This window comes from Mauremys mutica, chromosome 2, assembly GCF_020497125.1.
Source record: "Mauremys mutica isolate MM-2020 ecotype Southern chromosome 2, ASM2049712v1, whole genome shotgun sequence".
Classification (NCBI taxonomy): domain Eukaryota; kingdom Metazoa; phylum Chordata; order Testudines; family Geoemydidae; genus Mauremys; species Mauremys mutica.
In genome coordinates this window covers 44,967,847-44,989,073 of record NC_059073.1, presented here as the reverse complement: position 1 = coordinate 44,989,073, position 21,227 = coordinate 44,967,847, and the positions used below count along the sequence as shown (strand labels likewise).

Genomic DNA, 21,227 nt, shown 5'->3' with positions numbered 1-21,227 from the left:
TACATGTTCAGATGGCTAGCCCAAGCTGCCACCCATGCCACCACAGCCACACTCCTATTTTTAGCTTGCTATTTTGAGCATAACTAGTGTGTGTACCTCTCTCTGAGCTAGGAATTGCATCTCTCAGCTGCAGTATAGATGTACCTTTAGTGTGGAATAAGAGTGTCCACATGAGCTAATGCAGAATAGCTATTCTAGGCTTTATCCCTATGTAGACAAGCCCTTATTTTTGTTCTTACCTCCTTCTTCGAAGCTCTCCCTCACAGCCACCATCCTTACAAGCAGTGAAAGACCAGGTGGGTCGTGGGGATAGTCCATCAAAACCATCCTTGGCTTGTAGGGCTTGCTGTCATGCTTGTCTCTTTTACCAACAGAAGTTGGTCCAATAAAAGAAATTACCTCAGCCACCTTGTATCTCTAAAAATCTTCACTCTATTTAAATACTTCACTTTTGAAAAGGGAAATGGTGATTATAGGTATCCCAGATACTGGTCCAGGGTAAATATTGTCTGGGGGTTTGGAAAAGTTTTAACCTTTTTCATTATGACTTGACGCACTGTTGACATAATGACTTTGGAGTGGAGGTTCCATTTACAGCCATATCTACCTTCCACTTTTCTGAATTTGCATGGAACATGGTGGATTTTTGTTTGTGGCCAAAGACTGTCAGTATTCACAGAGATTTTGTCTAATCTGAAGGTGTCATCCCTTTTCAGATCCTCTCTTTTCTTCAGTCTGTGAAGACCTCCCATACTCTGCTTCATTTGTGAGTTTAAAAAAGCCTGTTGCTTGCTGTTTAGGGCATTTGCTTTGTGTTTTACATATCTCTTTAATGTTTGCATTAATTAATGTGTTTCAGACTGCTTACGATATAGATGAATTAAAGAAACCCCTGCAAAGCATCCCCCAATTCTCCTCAGAAACCACTCCTCCACACTTCAAGACACATTCTTGTCCAGAGAGACACCCATTTACAAAACACTCACATCAAAGAGACTCAAATTCTGCAGTCACCAGTATTTCAGACTTCAAGGAATATGTGTCTCAAATAATATACGACGCAGACAACGATCTACGTAGTCTTCCAGCAGACACTGTTCACTTTTACTGCTTAGAGGGGCAGTGCTCTCTAGCAGGGAGCCTTAGTTCCTTAGACTCCTCCAGTGTTGATGAAGATCTAAACTATGATGATCTCCATGAGTGGGGATCAAAGTTTGACGAGCTTAAAGAACTCTATGCGCTTTCTAATGAACACTTGTAAATGGAGAGATGGGAACCCAACACATTGCTGTGATATGAACTCTACTTAGTGTTTTGTATAAGATGCTAAAATGTTTCTAATTAGTTAAATAAATAACTTATTTATTGAGTCAGGCATTTCATACGAATCACTCACCTTTCCCTTAAGTGACACTCTGAATACAAAATCTTTTTGTATGTACTATATAAATAGATATTTAAAGTTAGAAATTTAAAGGTTTTTTTAATGTGTGAATTTTTTTGAATACTTTGAATAGCATAGCACACACACAGCTTTATAAAATACCTTTATTTTGTGTAGGCCAAAGTGAGTTATTGCCAACATCCTATATGCAAATACTTCAGTTATTTTCTTCTTGGTCTTAGTGTGATTACAAACAAGTTGATACTTACTGGTGGGGAGATTATTATAAAATTGCAAACATTTTGGACTGTAAAATCACAACTATAATTATAGATGTTAAATATAAAACATTATTTTTCTTGATTTTTGTTTTGTTTTTCTTTTGTTGATAGTTGTCCACTTCTCTTATTTCCTTTCTCTCCCCTCACACACACACCCTTATAAACATTGTCCAGACCTTTAATTTAAGGCTTTTGGGGATGGGATCAAGCAAAGTAAACACTTGGGGATAGCAGAAAGAAGATCAGAATGTCCTTCCGTATAGTGTATAAACACTTCACTGGTTTGCAAAATGGAGTTATACATGTTACATTGCTACATTGTTGATCACGCACTTAGGGCTTGTCTAGACTACCCGCCGGATCGGCGGGCAGCGATCGATCCAGCGGGGGTCCGCTGAGTGCTCTCCCGTCAACTTCGGTACTCCACCAGAATGAGAAGTGTAAGTGGAGTCAACGGGAGAGCATCAGCTGTCGACTTACCGCAGTGAAGACACCGTGGTAAGTAGATCTAAGTATGTCGACTTCAGCTATGCTATTCACATAGCTGAAGTTGCGTATCTTCAATTGACCCCGCGCGGTAGCGTAGACAAGCCCTTAGGGAAGACGTGTTACAAGGTTTAGAAACAACGTACTAGGTAAGTTATTTATCTTCCAACTTCCCCTTCCACACACACACTCTAATTGAATGTGATAGCTAAAGCGAGCTGCTACCATAAGCCTCTTGAGAGAAGTGGTGATTTGAGCACAGGATCAGCGTCAGGAACTCTTGAGTTTTAATCCTGGCTTTGACTCTAGCTCCAGTGGCAGGGGGCAAGTCACATTAAGCGGTTTCTCTCCGTAAACTGGGGACCATACCCACTTCCTAGGGTTGATGTGTGAGGATCAGTTAGTGTTTGTAAAATGCTTTAAAGCTGTTAACTATGTATTAAATTATTTTATACTCATTTTTCATTATTTAATACCACAACACTATACATGAAGCCTGATTTTTAGTCTAGCCAATTCTATGTAAATGTGATGTATAGCAATAAAATACTGCTTTAAAATTAGACCTTCCATCACTGTGCCTGACTTTCATGCTTGATCTATGAGAAGTGGAGCTACAGGGAGAATACAGTAACTCCTCACTTTAAGTCATCCTGGTTAATGTTGTTTCGTTGTTACGTTGCTGATCAATTAGGGAACATGCTCATTTAAAGTTGTGCAATTCTCCACTCTTACGTTGTTTGGCTGCCTGCTTTCTCCACAGCTGGCAGCCTCCCTAGGCCCCCTCTTCCCCACAGCGCCTCCTGCCCACTGGCACACCCCGTGGATCAGCGCCTCCTCCCCCCACTCCTGCCCACAGCAATCAGCTGGCTTGCGGCATTTCGGGGGAAGGGGGGAGGGGCGAAGACTCAGCGCGCAGGCTCCCCCTCCCTCCCCTGCCTCCTGAACGCCGCAAGACAGCTGATTGAGGAGTTACTATACTCTATTTAAAATAAGGGAGGTTTTGAGAAATACAGTAATTGTTCTAAAACTAATATTCTGAGACACACTTCACTGAAAAAAATCTGTCAACTGAATAAAAAATGTACTTAATTAGTATAATGAAATACTTCATATAAACCATACTTAAAATGTTGATATTTATCAGATAGATACTATGCAGTAGAGAAAACAGGATAGCAACTCAAACCATGACTCGTTCCTTTATGATAGATATTGATTTGTTCATGCAAAATTGTCATGTTTGGCATAATGAAGGTTTCTCCCTACTTACTAAAGTATAAATGTATTACCTTTTTGTAAGAAACTAGTAATTGTAATAGCTATTTCATACTTCTGGAGCACATGTATGTTGTGCTATAAATGAAAGCTACTGAACCTCAAAATTTCAGTAAGGCTATCTGCTGCTTGAGTCTTGTACTGAATACATTCAGTTAAATTATACTGTAGATATTGTATATAAATTTGTATGCCTCCTATCACTCTTTTGTATTTGAAGTTCAGTAAAGATTTTCAGGATTATCATATTGGTGCATTATGTCTTCAGTAAAGAAGAGATGAATTTGAGGTGTTCAGTGTACTACCGACTCCAGGGTGTGGGGGAGTAGTCTGCATTACCTGTCCTCCATCTGGACTGTATTTTATAATGCAACTAAAGTCTGCCAGTGTTTCACTGGTTCTACACGTGCATGCATAGCTTAGGAAAGTTTATAGGTAGCTAGCAGTATATTTTTTCCTAGGATCAGTGAAGGTGCAAAGGAACAATAGGTAGGGTCCACTGGAGAGAAGAGTCTTATGGTGAAAGCACTGCACTGTGCAGCTTCCTTCCATGTGCTAGACCGGGGTGGGCAAACTACGGCCCGCGGGCTGGATCTGGCCCCTCAGGGCTTTGGATCCAACCCGCGGCGCAACCAGCATCACGTCCCTGCGGCCCCCAGGCAGGGGGCTCCGTGCGTTGCCCTTGCCTCCAGGTACTGCCCCCTGCAGCTCCCATTGGCCGAGAACGGGAAACCGTGGCCAATGCGAGCTTTGGGGAGGTACCTGGAGACGTGGCAAGGGCAGCACACGCAGAGCCCTCCGATCCCTCTCCCCCAGGGGCCGCAGTGCTTCCTGGAGCGGCGTAGGGCCGGGGACAGGGCCGGCATTCAGGGAGCCTGCCCTTGCCCTGGTGCGCACTGCTGCCACCCTGGAGCCACTTGAGATAAGCGGTGTCGGCCCGGAGCCCGAACCCCTCCTGCACCCCACCCCCCAACTCCCTGCCCTGAGCCCCCTTGTACATCCCACACCCCTCCTGCACCCCAACCCCCTGCCCTGAGCTCCCTGCACCCCTGTGCACCCCAACCCCTGGCCCTGAGCCCCTGCCACACCCCGCACCCCTCCTGCACCCCAACCCCCTGCCCTGAGCCCCTTCCTGCATACCACACCCTCTCCCCCACCCTGTGCTCCCTCCTACACCACAACCCCCTGCCCCGGCCCTGCATACAATTTGCCCACCTAGATGTGGCCCTCGGCCCAAAAAGTTTGCCCACCCCTGTGCATATGGAAGGTGTGTATGGAAGGACGAAGGGCCTTGTGTCTCATTAGTTCATATATAGCAGAGTACAGCACATTTCTACTGCTAGCAGATAATATTCAGCTGTCTAGCAAATAGCTGAAAATAGTGGATTTAAAAAAAATAATAAATTGCATACAAAATCTATTTTACAAGAGCTTAAAGTGGCTAGATCAGGAATTTACAGCTCAGGCTACCTAGGAACCTTAACACTGATTCCTTGTGTGATTAATGAGAGGTCTCATTACATTTTTCCCCCCTGCAGGATCCCTATTTTGCTAAATGTGAGACATCTGGGCCTGGTTTCTCAGAGTAGTAGTATATAGCACTTTGTATGTTTGAAGCTCAGCTTCAATTGACTTCAGCTGCAGGTGTTAGTACTCAATTCTTGCAAATTCAGTCCCAGGGCCTCTCATTGGGCATCCAGAAAATGAATACACAGTTTATGGCTATCTGTGTGAAAATGTTGGTTTAGCAGCTTGCCCAGCATCACAGAGGAACTCTGTGGCAGAGGCAGGGATAGAATCCTGTTCTCTGTCTTAACTATGAGACCATCTTTTCTCTTCCTGCAACCTCTCACTCGTTCACTACACACTTCCATCTTCTGCAACGAATGAAGTGGGGATCCTATAGAGTACACAACACTTCTTCACTGTATAACCCAAATTCATTCAACAAGCACCATTCGTCCTGGATATTGAATAAGGGATCCTAAGGGAAACAATGGTATGCGACCATGTCATTAGACTGTAGAGTAATATATATGCACAAGGGCCCTAATTAAAATTGCAGGAGAAACCTTAATTCTGGCATTTCCTAATTAAGACTTTGCAACCCTAACATTCTTTAATATGGGGTTTTTACATATTTCTATATAAATGACTTGGGAATTTGATAAGATAGGACTTGCTCACCTCCTAAGGTTGCCAGGAGGCTGTTTTTTAACAGAATGCTTGCTTGAAAAGGGATCCTGGTGGCTCTGGTCAGCACAGCTGACCGTGCTGCTAAAAGTCCTATTGGCTGTAGTGCCAGCTGGGCAGGCACATTCCATGCCTGCCTCTGTACAGCACCTGGGAAGTGGCCAGCATGCCCCTCTGGCTCACAGGCAGAGAAGTGGCCAGGGGGGCTCAGCGCGCTGCCCCCACCTGCAGACGCCACCCTGAGTGCTGGCTCCACAGCTTCCAGGGGCCAGGAACTACAGCCAATGGGAGTTGCAGGGGCATCACCTGCAGGCAGTGTGTGAAGCTCTCTGGCCACCCCTCTGCCTAGGAGTCGCAGGGACATACCACTGCTTCCCGGGAGCCGCCTGAGGTCAGCATCACCCAGAGCCTGCACCCCAAGCCCCCTTTTGTGCCCCAACCCCCTGCCCTAGCTCTGAACCCCCTCCTGCACCCCAACCCTGAATCCTTTCCTACAGGCTGAACCCCTTAGCCCCAGCCCAGAGCCCCTTCCTACACCCTAAACCCCTCATCCCTGGCCCCACCCAGGAGCCCACACCCCAAATCCCTGCCTGGTGAAAATGAGCAAGTGAGAGGGTGGGGGAGAGCGAGCGATGGAGGGAGGAGGTGGGGGGAATGGAGTAAGCGGGGCAGGGCAAGGATGTTTAGTTTTCTCCAATTAGAAGTTGGCAACCATACCTACCACTGAAAATATTGGAATATTGCCAGGTCCTGGGAACTAACATTTCATTCCTGTAAAAGGTTCCATAATTATTTAATGTGTTTAAAAGTGTTACAAAGGGTAATTTTTTTAGATGAGGAAATAATAATGTACTGCTAAATTAATATAAGCAAAGGTCACAACAGTTTCAATGCCCTTACGTTAGGAGTTTGCATGGATTTGGCTAGATCAATTTTTTAAATCAATTTAAACTGCTCAACTCGTCTGGTACAAACAAAGCTGGAGGTTATGGAATGGAAAAGTATATTTGATTTTATAAACATCACTACTGCCCATGAAAATTCTTGAGGTCTGACCAATGAGTGAGAGGAACAGTGAATAGTTTTACGTTAGCATCAAGCTCCAATTCAGCACAGTTCGGTGGTTTGAGCACTGGCCTGCTAAACCTAGGGTTGTATGCTCAATCCTTGAGGGGGCCACTTAGGGATCTGGGGCAAAATCGGTACTTGGTCCTGCTAGTGAAGGCAGGGGGCTGGACTCAATCACCTTGTGGGTTCCCTTCTAGTTCTATGAGATAGGTGTATCTTCATATATTAATAAAATCTTTTGATACAGAAAGTAAAATGCTCAGATCAAAATTTCTGCTTCTGAAATTGTGCGGCTGCTCATTATAGGAAACAAAGAGGGTAAAGTACTAAAAAATGTTCTTACCATGGTGTGTTGCATAAGGCACTAGACGAGGCTTTAGGAGACCAGGGTTCTATTCTCTGGTCTGTCACTACCCCTGCTGTGTGACTTTGAGCCAGTTGTTTCACCTCCCATTTCCTCTCCCACTCTTTGTTTTATTTAAATGTCCTCCTCTGCAAGAGCTTACAATGTTTAGGATATGTACCTAGCCCAAATATGACACCCTGCTTTTAGTGGGTGCATAGTACTAATGTACTACACGTAATAAATACGATTGGCTTATTGTCCATATGCTTTGATATAGTCACTCTCTGCATCCTACTGCTGCAGGGCTGTAGGTAAGATGAAACAAGTGGAGAGCTGCTTGCTTACAGCTGCACTGACGTTTCCAACGCTATTTATTACTCAGTGCCCCAGCTCCTTTGCTAATACAGGTGCCCTCTGTATTTGCGTGTCTGGTTGCTGAGCTACGGCCCTGCATTTGTTCTCCCACCCAAGCCCGAGGGCTAGAAAGTTACTGGTGGAGGAATAACGTGCCAGGAAAGCTAAATCGACCGCCGGTGGATCGATCTCAGAGCGTCGACCCCTGCCGTAGTGTAGACCTCCCCTAACGGGGGCGGAGCCAACGGCCGAGCCCCAGCCGCTCTCTGAGTGGCCAGAAATGCTGAATGGGGCGGAGCCTCCCCCCTCCGCGAGGAGCCTCAGCGGCGGCCATCTTGGTACGTAGGGCTCCTTCGGCCGTGGGCGGGGCAACCAGTGAGGGATTCGGGCGCCTGATGGGTGTGGCCCGGGGTCGCTGACGGCAAAGGGGAGACCACGAACGGGGGAGAGGGGGGCCGCGAGGCGAGTTCACCCCCCCGCAGTACCTGCTCGCCGAGCGGTGCTGGGTCTCAGCGAGCCGCCGCGGGGCAGAGCCGAGCTACCGCTATGAGCGCCGAAGCCGCTGACCGGGAAGCGGCCACGTCCAGCCGGCCTTGCACCCCGCCGCAGACCTCCTGGTTCGAGTTCCTGCTGGAGGAGGCGCTGCTGGAGACGCACCTGAAGAAGCCCTGCCCTGGTTAGTGCCGGCAGGGCTAGCGGGCGCTGCGGGGTCGGTTTGCGGCCAGGGGAGGGGGCGGCCTACGCCTCGGGAGCAGCTGCCGGCGGGCGTTGCTCGGTGTCTCACATGCAGGGACGGGGGCGGCCGTTGGGCTCGCGGGCCCGCCCCCGACTCGCTGCGGCTCGTGCCCAGCTGTGACGCGCCGCCTAGAGAGAGGCGACGGGGTGGCAGGCCCGGCCTCAGTCTCAGGGCCGCAGACCTTAGCTACTCGGCTGGCTTCGCTCTCCAGGGCTGATGGTCGGGCGTCATTTTTGAGCCGCTAGACTTGTCTGTTAAGGAGCCAGCAATTAATAGGTGGTGGGTTTAAAACAAACACAAGGAAGCGTTTCACACAATGCATAGTCCGCCCGTGGAGCCCGGGCCAGGGGATGTTGTGAAGGCCAAAGCTGTAACTGGGTTCAAAAAAGAGTTGGCTAAGTTCATGGCTACCGCCATGCCTCTGACTGCCACAACCTGGGACTTGACAGCAGGGGATGGATCACTTGATAATTGTCCTGTTCTGTTCACCAGGCACTGGCCACAGTCAAAGAGAGGATGCTGGGCTACGTGGACCATTGGTCTCACTCAGTATGGCCCTTCTTATGTTCTGTTGCTCCTATGAGTGCATCCAGCCTCCACCATTTCTTGGCTTCCTTTTTACAGCCTGCCTCATTCTCTCAAGCCTGTCCATCCCTTCATCTCAGTGTGAAAGTGCACAAACTAACCAAAGCAAGTGCAAAGTAACCTTTGTCTTTCCATCCCTTTCCTATATTGTCCGATGTCTCATTTTGTCTGTATTTACACTGTAAGTGTTAGACACAGTCCCTGCTACTAGTTTAGTTTTGTAAAGTGCCGTACATGTTCAAGGTATTGAACAAATGATAAATAACGGTAAAGTACTGCAAGAAGACTGCCTGTTACAAGGCATGTTTAGGAGGAGACAGTGTGTTGATCCTAGATCAATTTTGGGATGACTGCCAGCAAGGCTTTCAGGATATAGGATTGCCTATCCAGTTGAATCACAATCGATGGCAGTCTTATGACCCGATGGTTGCAATGAGCTCAGCTGCAGGAGGCAAAAGGACATAAAATACTTCCAGAGGTAGCAGTTGACCTCATACTGAAGACTAGCTGTGTATGCTGTATAGGTAGAAAATAGAAGTGTTGGACACTGTTTATATTTGCTAAAACCTGAAAAAAGTATTATGTTCTTTTGTTATTTATTAAAATATTGCTGCTCTGAAGACATCACTGTAATATGCTCTCACACACAAAATCATATTTTTCATCCTCGCATTTTAAAGCAGGCCTGCACAACACGCGGCCCGCATGGACTTGCTGTGCGGCCCGCGGGCAAGCGGCTAGGTGGGGCTGCTGGGTTCGCCCCCTGCCCGGGGGGGCCTCACAGCCTCACGCACACCGTGCTCCAACCACCCTGACGGCCAGAACCACATGTGTCTCCGTCTCCCGCTCCCCCCCACCTGGCGTACAGCAGGTGTGTCACTTCTGGGGCCTGCTGAGGCGGGAAGCGCTGGGCATGAGGCAGAGCCCGTAAGTGCCGAGCGAGGGGAGGGGCACCCGGCCTGGGCTTGAGCCGCAGCTCAGGGGGAGGGACTGGGCTGAGATCCCCCACCCCCCTTCGGTTGGGAGCAGGGCAGCTACTGTGCTGGTTGGTCCCAGGGCGGCCTCTGTAATAATCGGGTGGGGGTTGAACTGTCTATGGGCAGCCCGGAAATCCCTGGGGAAGACGTATGTGTGTTGCACCTGCCCTGCCCCGACTGCTGCCCCCTTCCCTGGTCCAGAGACCTTCCCCCACCCCGGCCTCCTGGGGTCCCTGTGTTTGTGTGTTGGACAGTCACATCCAATCCCGTCACACTGCCCCCCCTTTCCCCTCCCCAGCTTAGTTCATAGCCCCAGAAAATCCCTTCAAACTATCCCCCTTTTCCCCTCCCCTTATTTCATGGAGGGGGATGATGAGCCGGGGGGAGGCAGTGGCAGCGAGGTTTTATACTTGGGGAGGGGGGTGAGGAGGCGAGCGGTGAGTCGGTAGCTGGAGGGGAGCATCCATTTTCACTATTTTAATTTTTGGTACTGCTCTGTGCAGTAATATAGTGACCCCTGGAGGAGTGTGATGGAGGGGGCGGGCCCTATTTTACTGCTGTGATCTGGTCACCCTATGCACGCCGTTTCTTCCCTCCCCCCCCGCCTCCTTCAGCCAACAACTGTTTCGGCAGGGCGGCGCTGGGGAAGGAGGGTTTGTTTCTGCGGGGTGGGTGGCGCTGGGGCGGGGTGTGTGTTTTGTGGGGGGATGTTTCGGCCCTCAGCTGTTTTCTTTGGAGTAATATGGCCCTCGCCACTTTGCAAGTTGTGCAGGCCTGTTTTAAAGCCTTCCATAGCACTGCCTCTGTTTACATCTTGTTGGTCACCTGCTGCTACACTTCTATTCAGGCTCTGTTTTCTGCTCATTGCTTTTCTCCATGCTTCTTTTATTTGTCTTTCTCAAGCACTTGCATACTTTACTTTTCTTACATCAGGAATATCTTTCATGTGCTGTGCTATTTGTCTCTGTCAGATTCCTCCTTAAAGCCCACCTTTTCCTACGGTAGGGATTGGCAACCTTTGGCACACGGCCTATCAGGGAAATCCACTGGCAGGCTGGGGCGGTTTGTTTACCTGCAGTGTCCGCAGGTTCGGCTGATCACAGCTCCCACTGGCTGCGGTTCACTGTTCCAGGCCAATGCGGGCTGCAGGAAGTGGCAGCCAGCAAATCCCTCGGCCTGCGCTGCTTCCCACAGCCTCCATTGGCCTGGAACAGTGAACCGCGACCAGGGGGAGCTGCGATTGGCTGCAGGTAAACAAACCGCCCCGGCCCGCCAGCGGATTTCCCTGACCGGCTGCATGCCAAAGGTTGCCGATCCCTGTCCTACAGTCTCTCAGATAACCCATGTAGTGAAAATGATGGTAAGAAAAATTCATATTGTTAACCTTAGCCTACCTACCACATAACCACCTTTTATTCAGTCCTATCTCTCCCCTGCCTTTCTGTCCACCCCCTTGCCTGATGGTATTTCTCTAGCAATATGTTTGTCGTTCACCACTTAGGGACAGATCTTGCAAATGTTACAGGATGTAATGCTTACTGCCAGTGACTACAGTGGGATAACTCATAATAAGAAGGGTCTGTGTCACATAGTAAATATATTAAAGATCAAGACCTTTGCAGTCCACATGAGTTAGTCGTCATGTCTGCAAATATCTATCTAAAGAAGCATGCACACCTGTGGTGTTTTATGCAGTTACTAAATAATATTAACATATAATTGAGCATAACTGAGAAAATAAATCTTCAATGCAAACTGACTTGTGGTAATGAAAAAGGTTTTAAAAGAATAACCAAAACTGCTGTTCTAAAATTTATTACCCAATATTCTAACACCTAAAGCTATGTCTACGCAGCGCACCTTACAATGGTGGAGCTGTGCTGCTGCAGCCGTGCCGTTGTAAGGTGTGCTGTGTGGTCACTCTTTATCACTAGGAGAGAGAGATCTCCTGGTGCCAAAATAAAACCACCTCCAACGAGGAGCGGTAGCTTCATCGATGGGAGCGTGGTTCCCGCCAACGAAGCACTGTCCACACCGGCTCTCTTCATCACTAAAACGTTTGTCTTTCAGGAGGATGTTTTTTCACACCCCTCAGCAACAAAAGTTGTAGCAACGAAAGTGCCAGTGTAGACAGGATAAATTAGAAGGTTTTTTATTTTTTTGTTTAATGTTTCATTTAACGATACTTCATTTCACAGTTTTCCTTTTTGTTTGGTCCTTTCACACAGCAATAGGACAAGCATTTCTTTTTTGTAAACAAAAAATTTGATTGTAAAACCACAAAAATTGTCAGAGGGATTTAGGCAGGTTTGTACCTGAAATTTCTTTTAACTCAAAATCTTGTTAGTTTCAAGAAATCAAGTTGCATGCCCTTCTAAATGTACTGTGCTAGCATAGCCTTGTCTGTTTAGAATCAGGACTTCTGAGATACTATTATTAACCATGAAAATTTTACCTTATTCAAGTGAGAATCTGACTAAAATTACAAAGTGAAACTGTCATTTATTTGTATTCTTGTAGCACCAAAGACCCTGGACATGGCTGAAGTCACATTATCTTCACAAAAGACTAAATATGACAGGCCCAATCTACATTGTTAATTTAGATATCCTAGTATTAATCCACAATTTTTTATGTCTAAGTTAGCAGTGTTCGCCTGTATTTTGTAAAATACAGGAAAAAGTTAATAGTTCTAATTTTTGAATACTAAAAGCAATCAAAGCTGTAGGAAAAATTAGTGATCAGTTCAATACTGCTTTCCCCTGACTTGAACTCTATAACACAGAATTAGGACTGTCAAACAATTAAAAAAAATTATTGTGAATTAAAAAAAGTTGTGATTAATCGCACTGTTAAACAATAATAGAATACCATTTATGTAAATATTTTTGCCAATATTTTTGGTTTGGGGTGTGTGTGCACGCGCGCGCGCAGGAAGCGCTGTCTCTTTAAGCAAAGCACTCAGGAGCCCGAATTCTTTTTCAGCCAGCAGCGCTCATTCCTGAGCCATCCTCAACAGACAGGATGTCCTCCTACCCCTACCCGTGTACCTGGTTGCTGTTGACCTGGGGTCAGGGAGAAGGGTGAGCCTAACTTCAGCCCCCTTGCATTTCCTCTGCGCAGCAGACAGAAGGAATGCTCCCTGTTCAGAGCAGCTTGGCTGGGATGGCTCCATTGAGGGAGAGGAGGCTGGAGCAGGGTGGCAGAAGGAGAGGCGCCCCTGCCCCAACATGCAGCGGTGCCCCCCTGAGCATGGTGCCATAGGTAGTGGCCCCCTTCACCCAGCCGGTGTCTCCCTCCCTGCCCTGATGCTGGAGTCCCATCTCCAGAGGTTTGCGATTAACTCTCATTTTTTAAAAAAAGTGTTAATTGCATGCCTTAACTGCAATTAATTGACAATTCTAAAAAAAAAATTGCATACCTCTAAATAGCATATGGAAAAGCAGAAGTGGAAACAGATTATTTCCAGCCGAATTTGAAGTTATCCATGAGGGAAAAGTCTATTTTCTTGGGATGTTAATTCCAGTGAGGCTGTACTGGAAAAGATCCTGAGAGGTCTCTGAAGAAGACTGAAATATTTATTGTTACTGTTATTCTAAACTATTATTGTCAGTCTACAACAATTAGTCATTTTATTGAAGACCTTTAAGAAATTGAAATGAATAGGCAGCGGGTTTAAAGCAAACAAAAGGAAGTACTTCTTCATACAACTCACAGCCAACCTGTGGAACTTGTTGCCAGGAGATGTTGTGAAGGCCAAAATTATAATTGGTTCAAAAAAGAACTAGATAAATTCATGGGGGATAGGTCCATCAGTAGCTATTAGCCATGATGCCCAGGGATGCAACTGCTTGCTCTGGGTGTCCATAAGCCTCTGACTACCAGAAGCAGGGACTGGATGACAGGGGGTGGATCACTTGACAATTGTCCTGTTCTGCTCATTCCCTTTAAACTATTTGGTATTGGCCACTGTCGGAAAACAGGGTACTGGGCTCGATGGACCAGTGGTCTAACCCAGTATGGCCATTCTTATGTTCTTACCTTGAGCCCTGCTCAAAATCAGGTTTTAACCTTTCTATTTGCCAGATTCGTTACTCTCAGCTAATAGTTAATGTGCTCAAGACACATTTAATATGGGAATGCTTTCTCTTATGGTTGGTGGTGGTTGAAATTTAGTAACAGTAGTGCACAACAGTGAAAATAAATACGAAGAATATTTGGGTGCCATGATAAAATCATAATTTAATCTAAGTTTATTTTATTAAGAATTTGGCTAAATTCAGTGTAAAAACTCATGATATTCTTTGAGGTTAGAATCTCTGTCAAGCAAAAAAGATGCTAGTATAAATGCCAAGAACATTTTCTGCTCAATATTCATGGTTGTAATTTTGTTTCAATATGACGTTTTGTTTCTGTGCCTAAAAATGAAGTTAAAAGTGTGGCTTTTTTTGTTTGTTTGTTTGTTTTTTCCTGTTTATAGATCCTCCACCTGTTCAGTTGATTGTCCAATTTTTAGAGCAGGCTTCTAAGCCATCAGTGAATGAGCAGAACCAGGTCCAGCCTCCACCTGATAACAAGAGAAACCGTATTTTAAAACTTCTTGCTCTTAAAGTTGCTGCACACTTAAAGTGGGATTTGGATGTACTAGATAAAAGGTATTGCTTATACATTTCAGGTTGAAAATCTTAAATTACAATGTGGCCCAAGTTCTGTTTTTTAACAAGTTGGAAGTGGATCCTATTCTGTATTCCAACTGAGACATTTGAAAAGAAAATTTGACGTGGGGTAGGAGAAGGAATTTAACAGTTCAGTCAACTATAATAGTTCCATCTGTTTATAAGTAGGTAAAATAAGACTCTTGATTAGGGGTTCTCAAACTGGGGGTCGGGACCCCTCAGGGGGTTGTGAACTTATTACATGGGAGGTCGCGAGCTGTCAACCTCCAGCCCAAATCTTGCTTGCCTCCAGCATTTATAATGGTGTTAAATATATTAAAAAGTGTGTTTAATTTACTGGGGGGGGAGGGGTTGCACTCAGAGGCTTGCTGTGTGAAAGGGGTCACCAGTAAAAAAAGTTTGCGATCCCCTGCTCTTGATGATGTAAGGAAGCCAGGCCATAAACAGGGATGTTGCAACACCCACAAGGGAATTAGTAGTAGTAGTAGTAGCAGTAATAGTAATTTAAAAAAGAAACACAGCAAACCTTATAAGATGTTCACATTCTGAACCTAAGTAAAGGTATGCTCTTATTGTTGTAACCTTTGTCCTTCTCCATCTTCTCACTGTTTATTACATTTGTTTAATGTTGGATTGTAAGCTTTACAAAGCTTATTTTAAAGCTTGAGTGCCAAAAAAACAACAACAACATTGGTTTCAAGTAGGTTCACTGGAAAACTAAAAATTCATCTAATTTCCCTGTATTGTAGGAGTAATTGATTTTTGCTGAAGTGGTATAAAGAGAGCATAATTTTCATGAAGACATAAAGAAGCTTGCTATCTTTATAAGTATATTGGACTATATGACTGTCTTCAAACAAATTTTTATATAGGTGGGATGGGGTATTCATAAACAAGTTATTCTCCTTTCTCACCAAACTCTAATGTTTGAATATTTATAAGCTGTGCTTCCTTGTGTATTCCACATTTTCAGATAATGTGGTGTAAGGAGCAGAGCAGGGGCCTATGAGTTAGTGTCCTTGATTCTAAATTTCCAGCTTTGTCAATTTCTGTTACTCAGTTTCCTCGTTTGTGGGGTATAGTATTTATTTGTACTGCTGGAGTGTTGTAAAGCTTAATTAACATCTGTAAAAGTGCTATGAGGTTCTCCCCTATAAGTCTCTGCATTTATGTAGCACTTTAATCATAATCTTTATGGTCATGATTAGATACAAAACCCACAATAATATATGAGCTATAATACTTTTACTGCAAAAATGTATTTTTAATTTAATTCTAAATATACTGTAGAAATCAAAATGAACAATCAATGCTTTCCTATGGGCTTGACTTTCAAACTGGGTCTCCAGTTTTGCAGGCACACCTTTGTATTTGTAATTAATTCATGTGTTTTTTTGCACTCAATTTATCAAGAGTTCAAATTCACAAAAAATAGAGGCCAGTTTTGAAAATTGTCTCCTTAATGCACCACAACCTTGAGCTGATGCAGGACTTCATAGACTCACTTTGTCCCTCTAAACTGGTCCTGTCTTAATTTAAAATCTTTCCCTAATAGGGAGAAACTAAAATATGATCCCTCATCCTATTAACTGATTCATGAATAACTATGGGTCTGATTGTCCTAAGGCTTCATAATCAGGACCCATACCTTAGGGTTTCAACTGCCTATGCTAGGTTACACAGCTGCATTTAAAGAGATTTCAATGGCATACTCCAGGGGTTCTCATATTGGGTCAGAACTCCAAAGTGGGTCTTGACCCCATTTTAAAGGGTCTCTAGTGCTGGCGTTAGACTTGCTGGGGCCAGATGCTGAAGCCCGAACCCCACCACCCGGGGCAGTGGGGCTCGGGCAGACTCAGGCTTCCGTTTCCCATCCTGGGGTCATATAGTAATTTTTGTTGTCAGAAGGGGGTTATGGTGCAAGGAAGTTTGAGAACCGCAGGCATACTCTGATCCCAGTCTGCATTACAGCTTCATCCAGGGTGAATCATGGGTCCCATTTTTGCCCAAATAGACAAGATTCTTGGACCTCTCATACTCAAAGAAGATTAATTGGCAGGACTTTCAATATTGTGTAGCATGACAACATATAGATCAGTCTGTTATTTGTTGAGCACTAAAAATCCATCAATTTTTAGAATCCAGCTGTAGTTACTAAATTTGCATGTGGAATTGGTTGCTTTGGGGCTCTCACGAATGTTACTGTGTATTATGTAGTAGTATTTTTCTGAAGTCTTAGGGTACATAAGCTAGTCATTTACTTGAACTTCAAATGTTTCTCTTACAGAGAAATCTGAATTAGTAACCATGGTATTTTCAGTTGCATAGCATTGAATTTCAGAATCCTAGAGTGGGGCTTTCCTGACTTTTCAGTGGAACTATACTGTTTTATCAGAGTAAGACCGTGATTGTACTAATGCCCATCACCTGTGTTAATTTCAAACTTATAATGGAGTATGTGCCACTCTAGCCCCTGGTCTTAAACCATTGTGTGGTAGTGTGCGCAACTCATATGAGGCAAATAGAAGTAGCACATAGACTCATAGACTTTAAGGTCAGAAAGAACCATTATGATCATCTAGTCTGACCTCCTGCACAATGCAGGCCACAGAATCTCACCCATCCACTTCTATAACAAACCCCTAGCCTATGTCTGAGTTATTGAAGTCCCCAAATTGCGGTTTGAAGACCTCAAGCTGCAGAGAATCCTCCAGCAAGTGATCCGTGCCCCATGCTGCAGAGGAAGGCGAAAAACCTCCAGGGCCTCTGCCAATCTGCCCTGGAGGAAAATTCTTTCCCGACCCCAAATATGGCGATCAGTTAAACCCTGAGCATGTGGGCAAGACTCACCAGCCAGCACCCAGGGAAGAATTCTCTGTAGTAACTCGGATCCCAACCCATCTAACATCTCATCACAGACCACTGGTCATACTTACCTGCTGATAATCAAAGATCAATTGCCAAATTAATTGCCAAAATTAGGCTATCCCATCATACCATCCCCTCCATAAATTTATCAAGCTTAGTCTTAAAGCCAGATATGTCTTTTGCCCCCACTACTCCCCTTGGAAAGCTGTTCCAGAACTTCACTCCTCTAATGGTTAGAAACCTTCGTCTAATTTCAAGTCTCAACTTCCTAGTGTCCAGTTTATATCCATTTGTTCTTGTGTCCACATTGTTACTAAGCTTAAATAATTCCTCTCCCTCCCTAATATTAATCCCTCTGATATATTTATAAAGAGCAGTCGTATCCCCCTCAACCTTCTTTTGGTTAGGCTAAACAAGCCAAGCTCTTTCAGTCTCCTTTCATAAGACAGGTTTTCCATTCCTTGAATCTTCCTAGTAGATGCTAGCATCCAACATAGTTGCTTCTTGTTATAGGGGTCCACTCAAAACTCTTACTGAGAGTAGGTCATTTACTTTGTGGGAGCAGGATCTGACCCTGGTTTGGGAGGAAGAACTTATCCGTGAGTGGGAGTCACTATTATAGAGGAGCAAATTACTCTTACTTTCCTGGGGAATTATGGATCAATTTAAGTAATATGCCCTGCACTGACTAGTTTTGTCTTATCTAAACATGCTAGAAGTAGGACTTCTACATGAAATGTACAGTCCTCTTTTTCTTGTTTTTTAGTTTGTCTGTTCCTGTACTGAATATGTTGCTGAATGAACTACTATGCATTAGCAAAGTTCCTCCAGGAACTAAACATGTAGATGTGGACCTATCCAGTTTACCTCCAACCACTGCAATGGCTATACTCCTCTACAATAGATGGTAAACTAACTTTCTCCTTTGAGCTATTTTCATAGGTCAAATACAGAAAGAAATGTTAATTAATCCTATTTAAATTTAACATTGGTTCTAAATTAGGCTGTTCAGAGAAGTGTTGAACTTCTGTCCTTAATGGGTGTTGGTGGGGGTGGTGTACGTGCATGCACAAAAGTACACGTTTTAGCTTGCTAACAGTTTAAATTTAATCTTTGTTTACTTTTCTGTACTTAGATAAGAGGTGTGCAAACTCAACATGACCCTATAAATCTCAAACTAAATGTATAGCATTGTTAATATTCTGCTCTTCTATACTTTTGAAGTCATCTGGATGAGTGCAACAAGTGGATGGGTCTGAAGAGGCCTTAGAAAGAAAATATGCTGTCGTGTAACAAAATATTGAGCATAAATGTTTTTAGTGTGTTGGCTACTGAATTATATGTCTTAAATACCCTATGCAGAGAATGTTTACAAGTTGTCAGGTTTTCTAAATTGAGGGGTATTTTTAGCGTGCATTGTGCTCTGCATATCACATGTTAATGAGAATAACAAACAATTCTGTGCTTAATTTTTTTTCACTTTTTCCCCCCCTATAGGGCCATTAGGACCATTGTCCAAAGTAGTTTTCCTGTAAAACAAGTGAAACCTGGTCCACCTCAGTTAAGTGTGTAAGTCAGCAAATGTTCTTCAGAATGTTATTGACATCACATTTATTGAGCGTCATATAGTTCAGAACCTGAATTTTCGGTTTGACAATGGCACGTTAATAGCCTATAGAAGATTAAAATTATGAATTAGTGTACTCTTGAAAAAAATCAAATGAATGTATTCAGAATAAATCTTAAAAATATATTTTTGTTATATGATCTGTGTAGCCTGACAGAACTTGAAAAATCATAGAGGAAAGGGAGGCAGGTGTTTTTCACTCTGACTAGTAGGCTTAGGCCTCAGTCTAGTCTGTGTTCAGTAAATTTTTAAGTCTCTGGCTTTACTTATACCAGGCTGGTTAAATGAGTCAGACTGAGAATCCACTGAGCTATTGGATTACTAATCTTTAAGAATAAAGCTTGTTTTCTTCATTAGCTCGCAGGTTATTTCATTAGACATTTTGTATACTTAAATATAAAAATCCAAATTGTTTTGAGCAAAATATATAGAGGTGGTTTTTTTTAAACTGCCTCTTGACTTTTTTTACACTGTAAATCCCTGTAAATTGCATTGCCAAAATACTGTCAGCTTTATTGTCATGAAGTCTGTTTATGAAAAGCAGTTATTTATTTTGTAAAACAGAGGATAGATGCTAACTTTAGAGGCGTAGCATACTTTGCCCATGTATTGAGAAAAATCCTCATTATATGCATATATTAGATTTTTTTTAAAAAACCTCCTATGTCTGTCTCTGAGACTAAACTGGTCATTTAATGGGAAGATTCTCTATGGAGAAATCAGTTTAAAATATCCAGTAATTTTAAAATAACCATTTGTCAGTTCCTACAAAAGCATATTTATTAATTGTGAAGCCCAAAAGTACTGTAGGTGTTTATGGGATTGGGCTACATTTCTAATTAACATAGTTGTTGTTTTGTCCTATAATTAGGATTGTGACTTGCCATCTAAAAATATTTTCTTTTCCTTCAGAATGAATCAGATACAGCAGGAAAAGGAACTTACAGAAAATATTTTAAAAGTGGTGAGCGTTTTTCCTTTATTTTTGTTTAGATTTCAGACAGATGTGAGTGTACCAAAGGGTTTAACTACTAGAGGTGCAATGTAACGTGTGTGTGTGTGTGTGTGTGTGTGTGTATGTATATGTGTATATATATATTGGATCCGAGTATTTTAACTTCAGTCTTGTACAAGATATCATGTTGGTTAATAAGCTTTTTCACTTATTTGTATATCTCGGTTTTTCTGTTTTATTATTCTACTACTTTTATAATGGATACTGATCTCTGGATAATGTAAAAAAAACTTGCTTTGTGTAGTGAAAACGTTCTTTATGGGAGTCTTTTTGTGCTCACACAAATAGAGTAGACATAGAGGGGGGTGTAGTCATGTGAGAGTGATAATTACAGGACCAAATGCTTATGCTTTGAAATTGAATGGCAGCAAAAAGGAAAATAGATACATGTACCTACTTCAAGCTGTGGATTCTTTTTTTAGAATTCATCACTCACGTGCTTCATATATCTAGCTCTCAACTGTAAGTCCAGTGGTGCATAATGTGTTCTACTTTTTGTGGGGAGTAGGATAGGAAGAATACACTCCACATTTGTGGTGGTTGACATAGTTGAATTTATTGCTATGGAAACTTTTTTAAAAGAAAATGAAAACTTTGCATTACTATGTTGAACTGATTTCTTCTGTGGTTTTTTCCACTATTTTTCATGACTTTTTTTTGGATATGGGAAAATGCTTTTAAAAAGCCAATTGCTATAGTGCCTCTTAAACAAATTGCAAGATTTTTATTTACTGATATAATTACGTATCCAGTGCTGCAAATATAAATAATTTTGAACAGGAAATTAAAATAATTCTCCTGTCCTATTTAAGCCTTCTGATAAGTCTCACTATTTTTTAATTCTTCGGAAAACCTTATTCTGAAAAAGATCCTATGTGAAAATTTGCCAAAAATTGATATTTGTAAAAATAAGAGACCTCAGAATTTAGGACCAAAAAAAGGCAATTTTACCTTTTGCTTTCTTTTATTTATTTTTTTTAATTCAAATGGAAACAGTTTAATTTTAATAAGTGAAACATTCAGATGAGGTGTCTACAACCCAACCATTGTAACTTGCTAATACACTGGAAACTGACTAAAATCAGGAAGTCAAGCTGACAAAAAGAAATTGACAAGTTTTTCTACTGTACAAAGTGAACAAAATATAAAAATGTCATAGACAGTGAAAAGTAAGGATCCAACCCTGCATTCAGTGAGTGCCAAAAACTCTCATTGACTTCTGTGGGAATTTTGAATGCACAAGAAATGCAGGATCAGATGCTACATTAGACTTTTACAGTTGAAATTTTAATACTAGGATATCTGTAACACAGGTAAGGAGTGTGGTGTTTGTTGTTTGTTGTTAGTTTTTTT

At 43.3% G+C, this 21,227-nt stretch overlaps 2 protein-coding genes across 2 annotated transcripts in view; both read left to right on the top strand.

Annotated features, from left to right (window-relative positions):
• Nucleotides 1–1,774, top strand: part of LOC123364574 (neural-cadherin-like) — a 57,524-nt gene extending 55,750 nt beyond the window's left edge. Inside the window, exon 32 of the mRNA XM_045006808.1 lies at nt 860–1,774. Within this exon, the coding sequence (XP_044862743.1) occupies nt 860–1,261 (402 nt within the window). The 3' untranslated portion in view covers nt 1,262–1,774. The remainder of the gene's footprint in view (nt 1–859) is intronic.
• A 5,980-nt stretch (nt 1,775–7,754) lies between these two features.
• INTS8 (integrator complex subunit 8) overlaps nt 7,755–21,227 on the top strand; it is a 73,265-nt gene continuing 59,792 nt past the window's right edge. Inside the window, exons 1-5 of the mRNA XM_045003098.1 lie at nt 7,755–8,066; nt 14,169–14,343; nt 17,999–18,139; nt 18,730–18,801; nt 19,772–19,823. Coding sequence (XP_044859033.1) covers nt 7,937–8,066; nt 14,169–14,343; nt 17,999–18,139; nt 18,730–18,801; nt 19,772–19,823 — 570 coding nt within the window. The 5' untranslated portion in view covers nt 7,755–7,936. The remainder of the gene's footprint in view (nt 8,067–14,168; nt 14,344–17,998; nt 18,140–18,729; nt 18,802–19,771; nt 19,824–21,227) is intronic.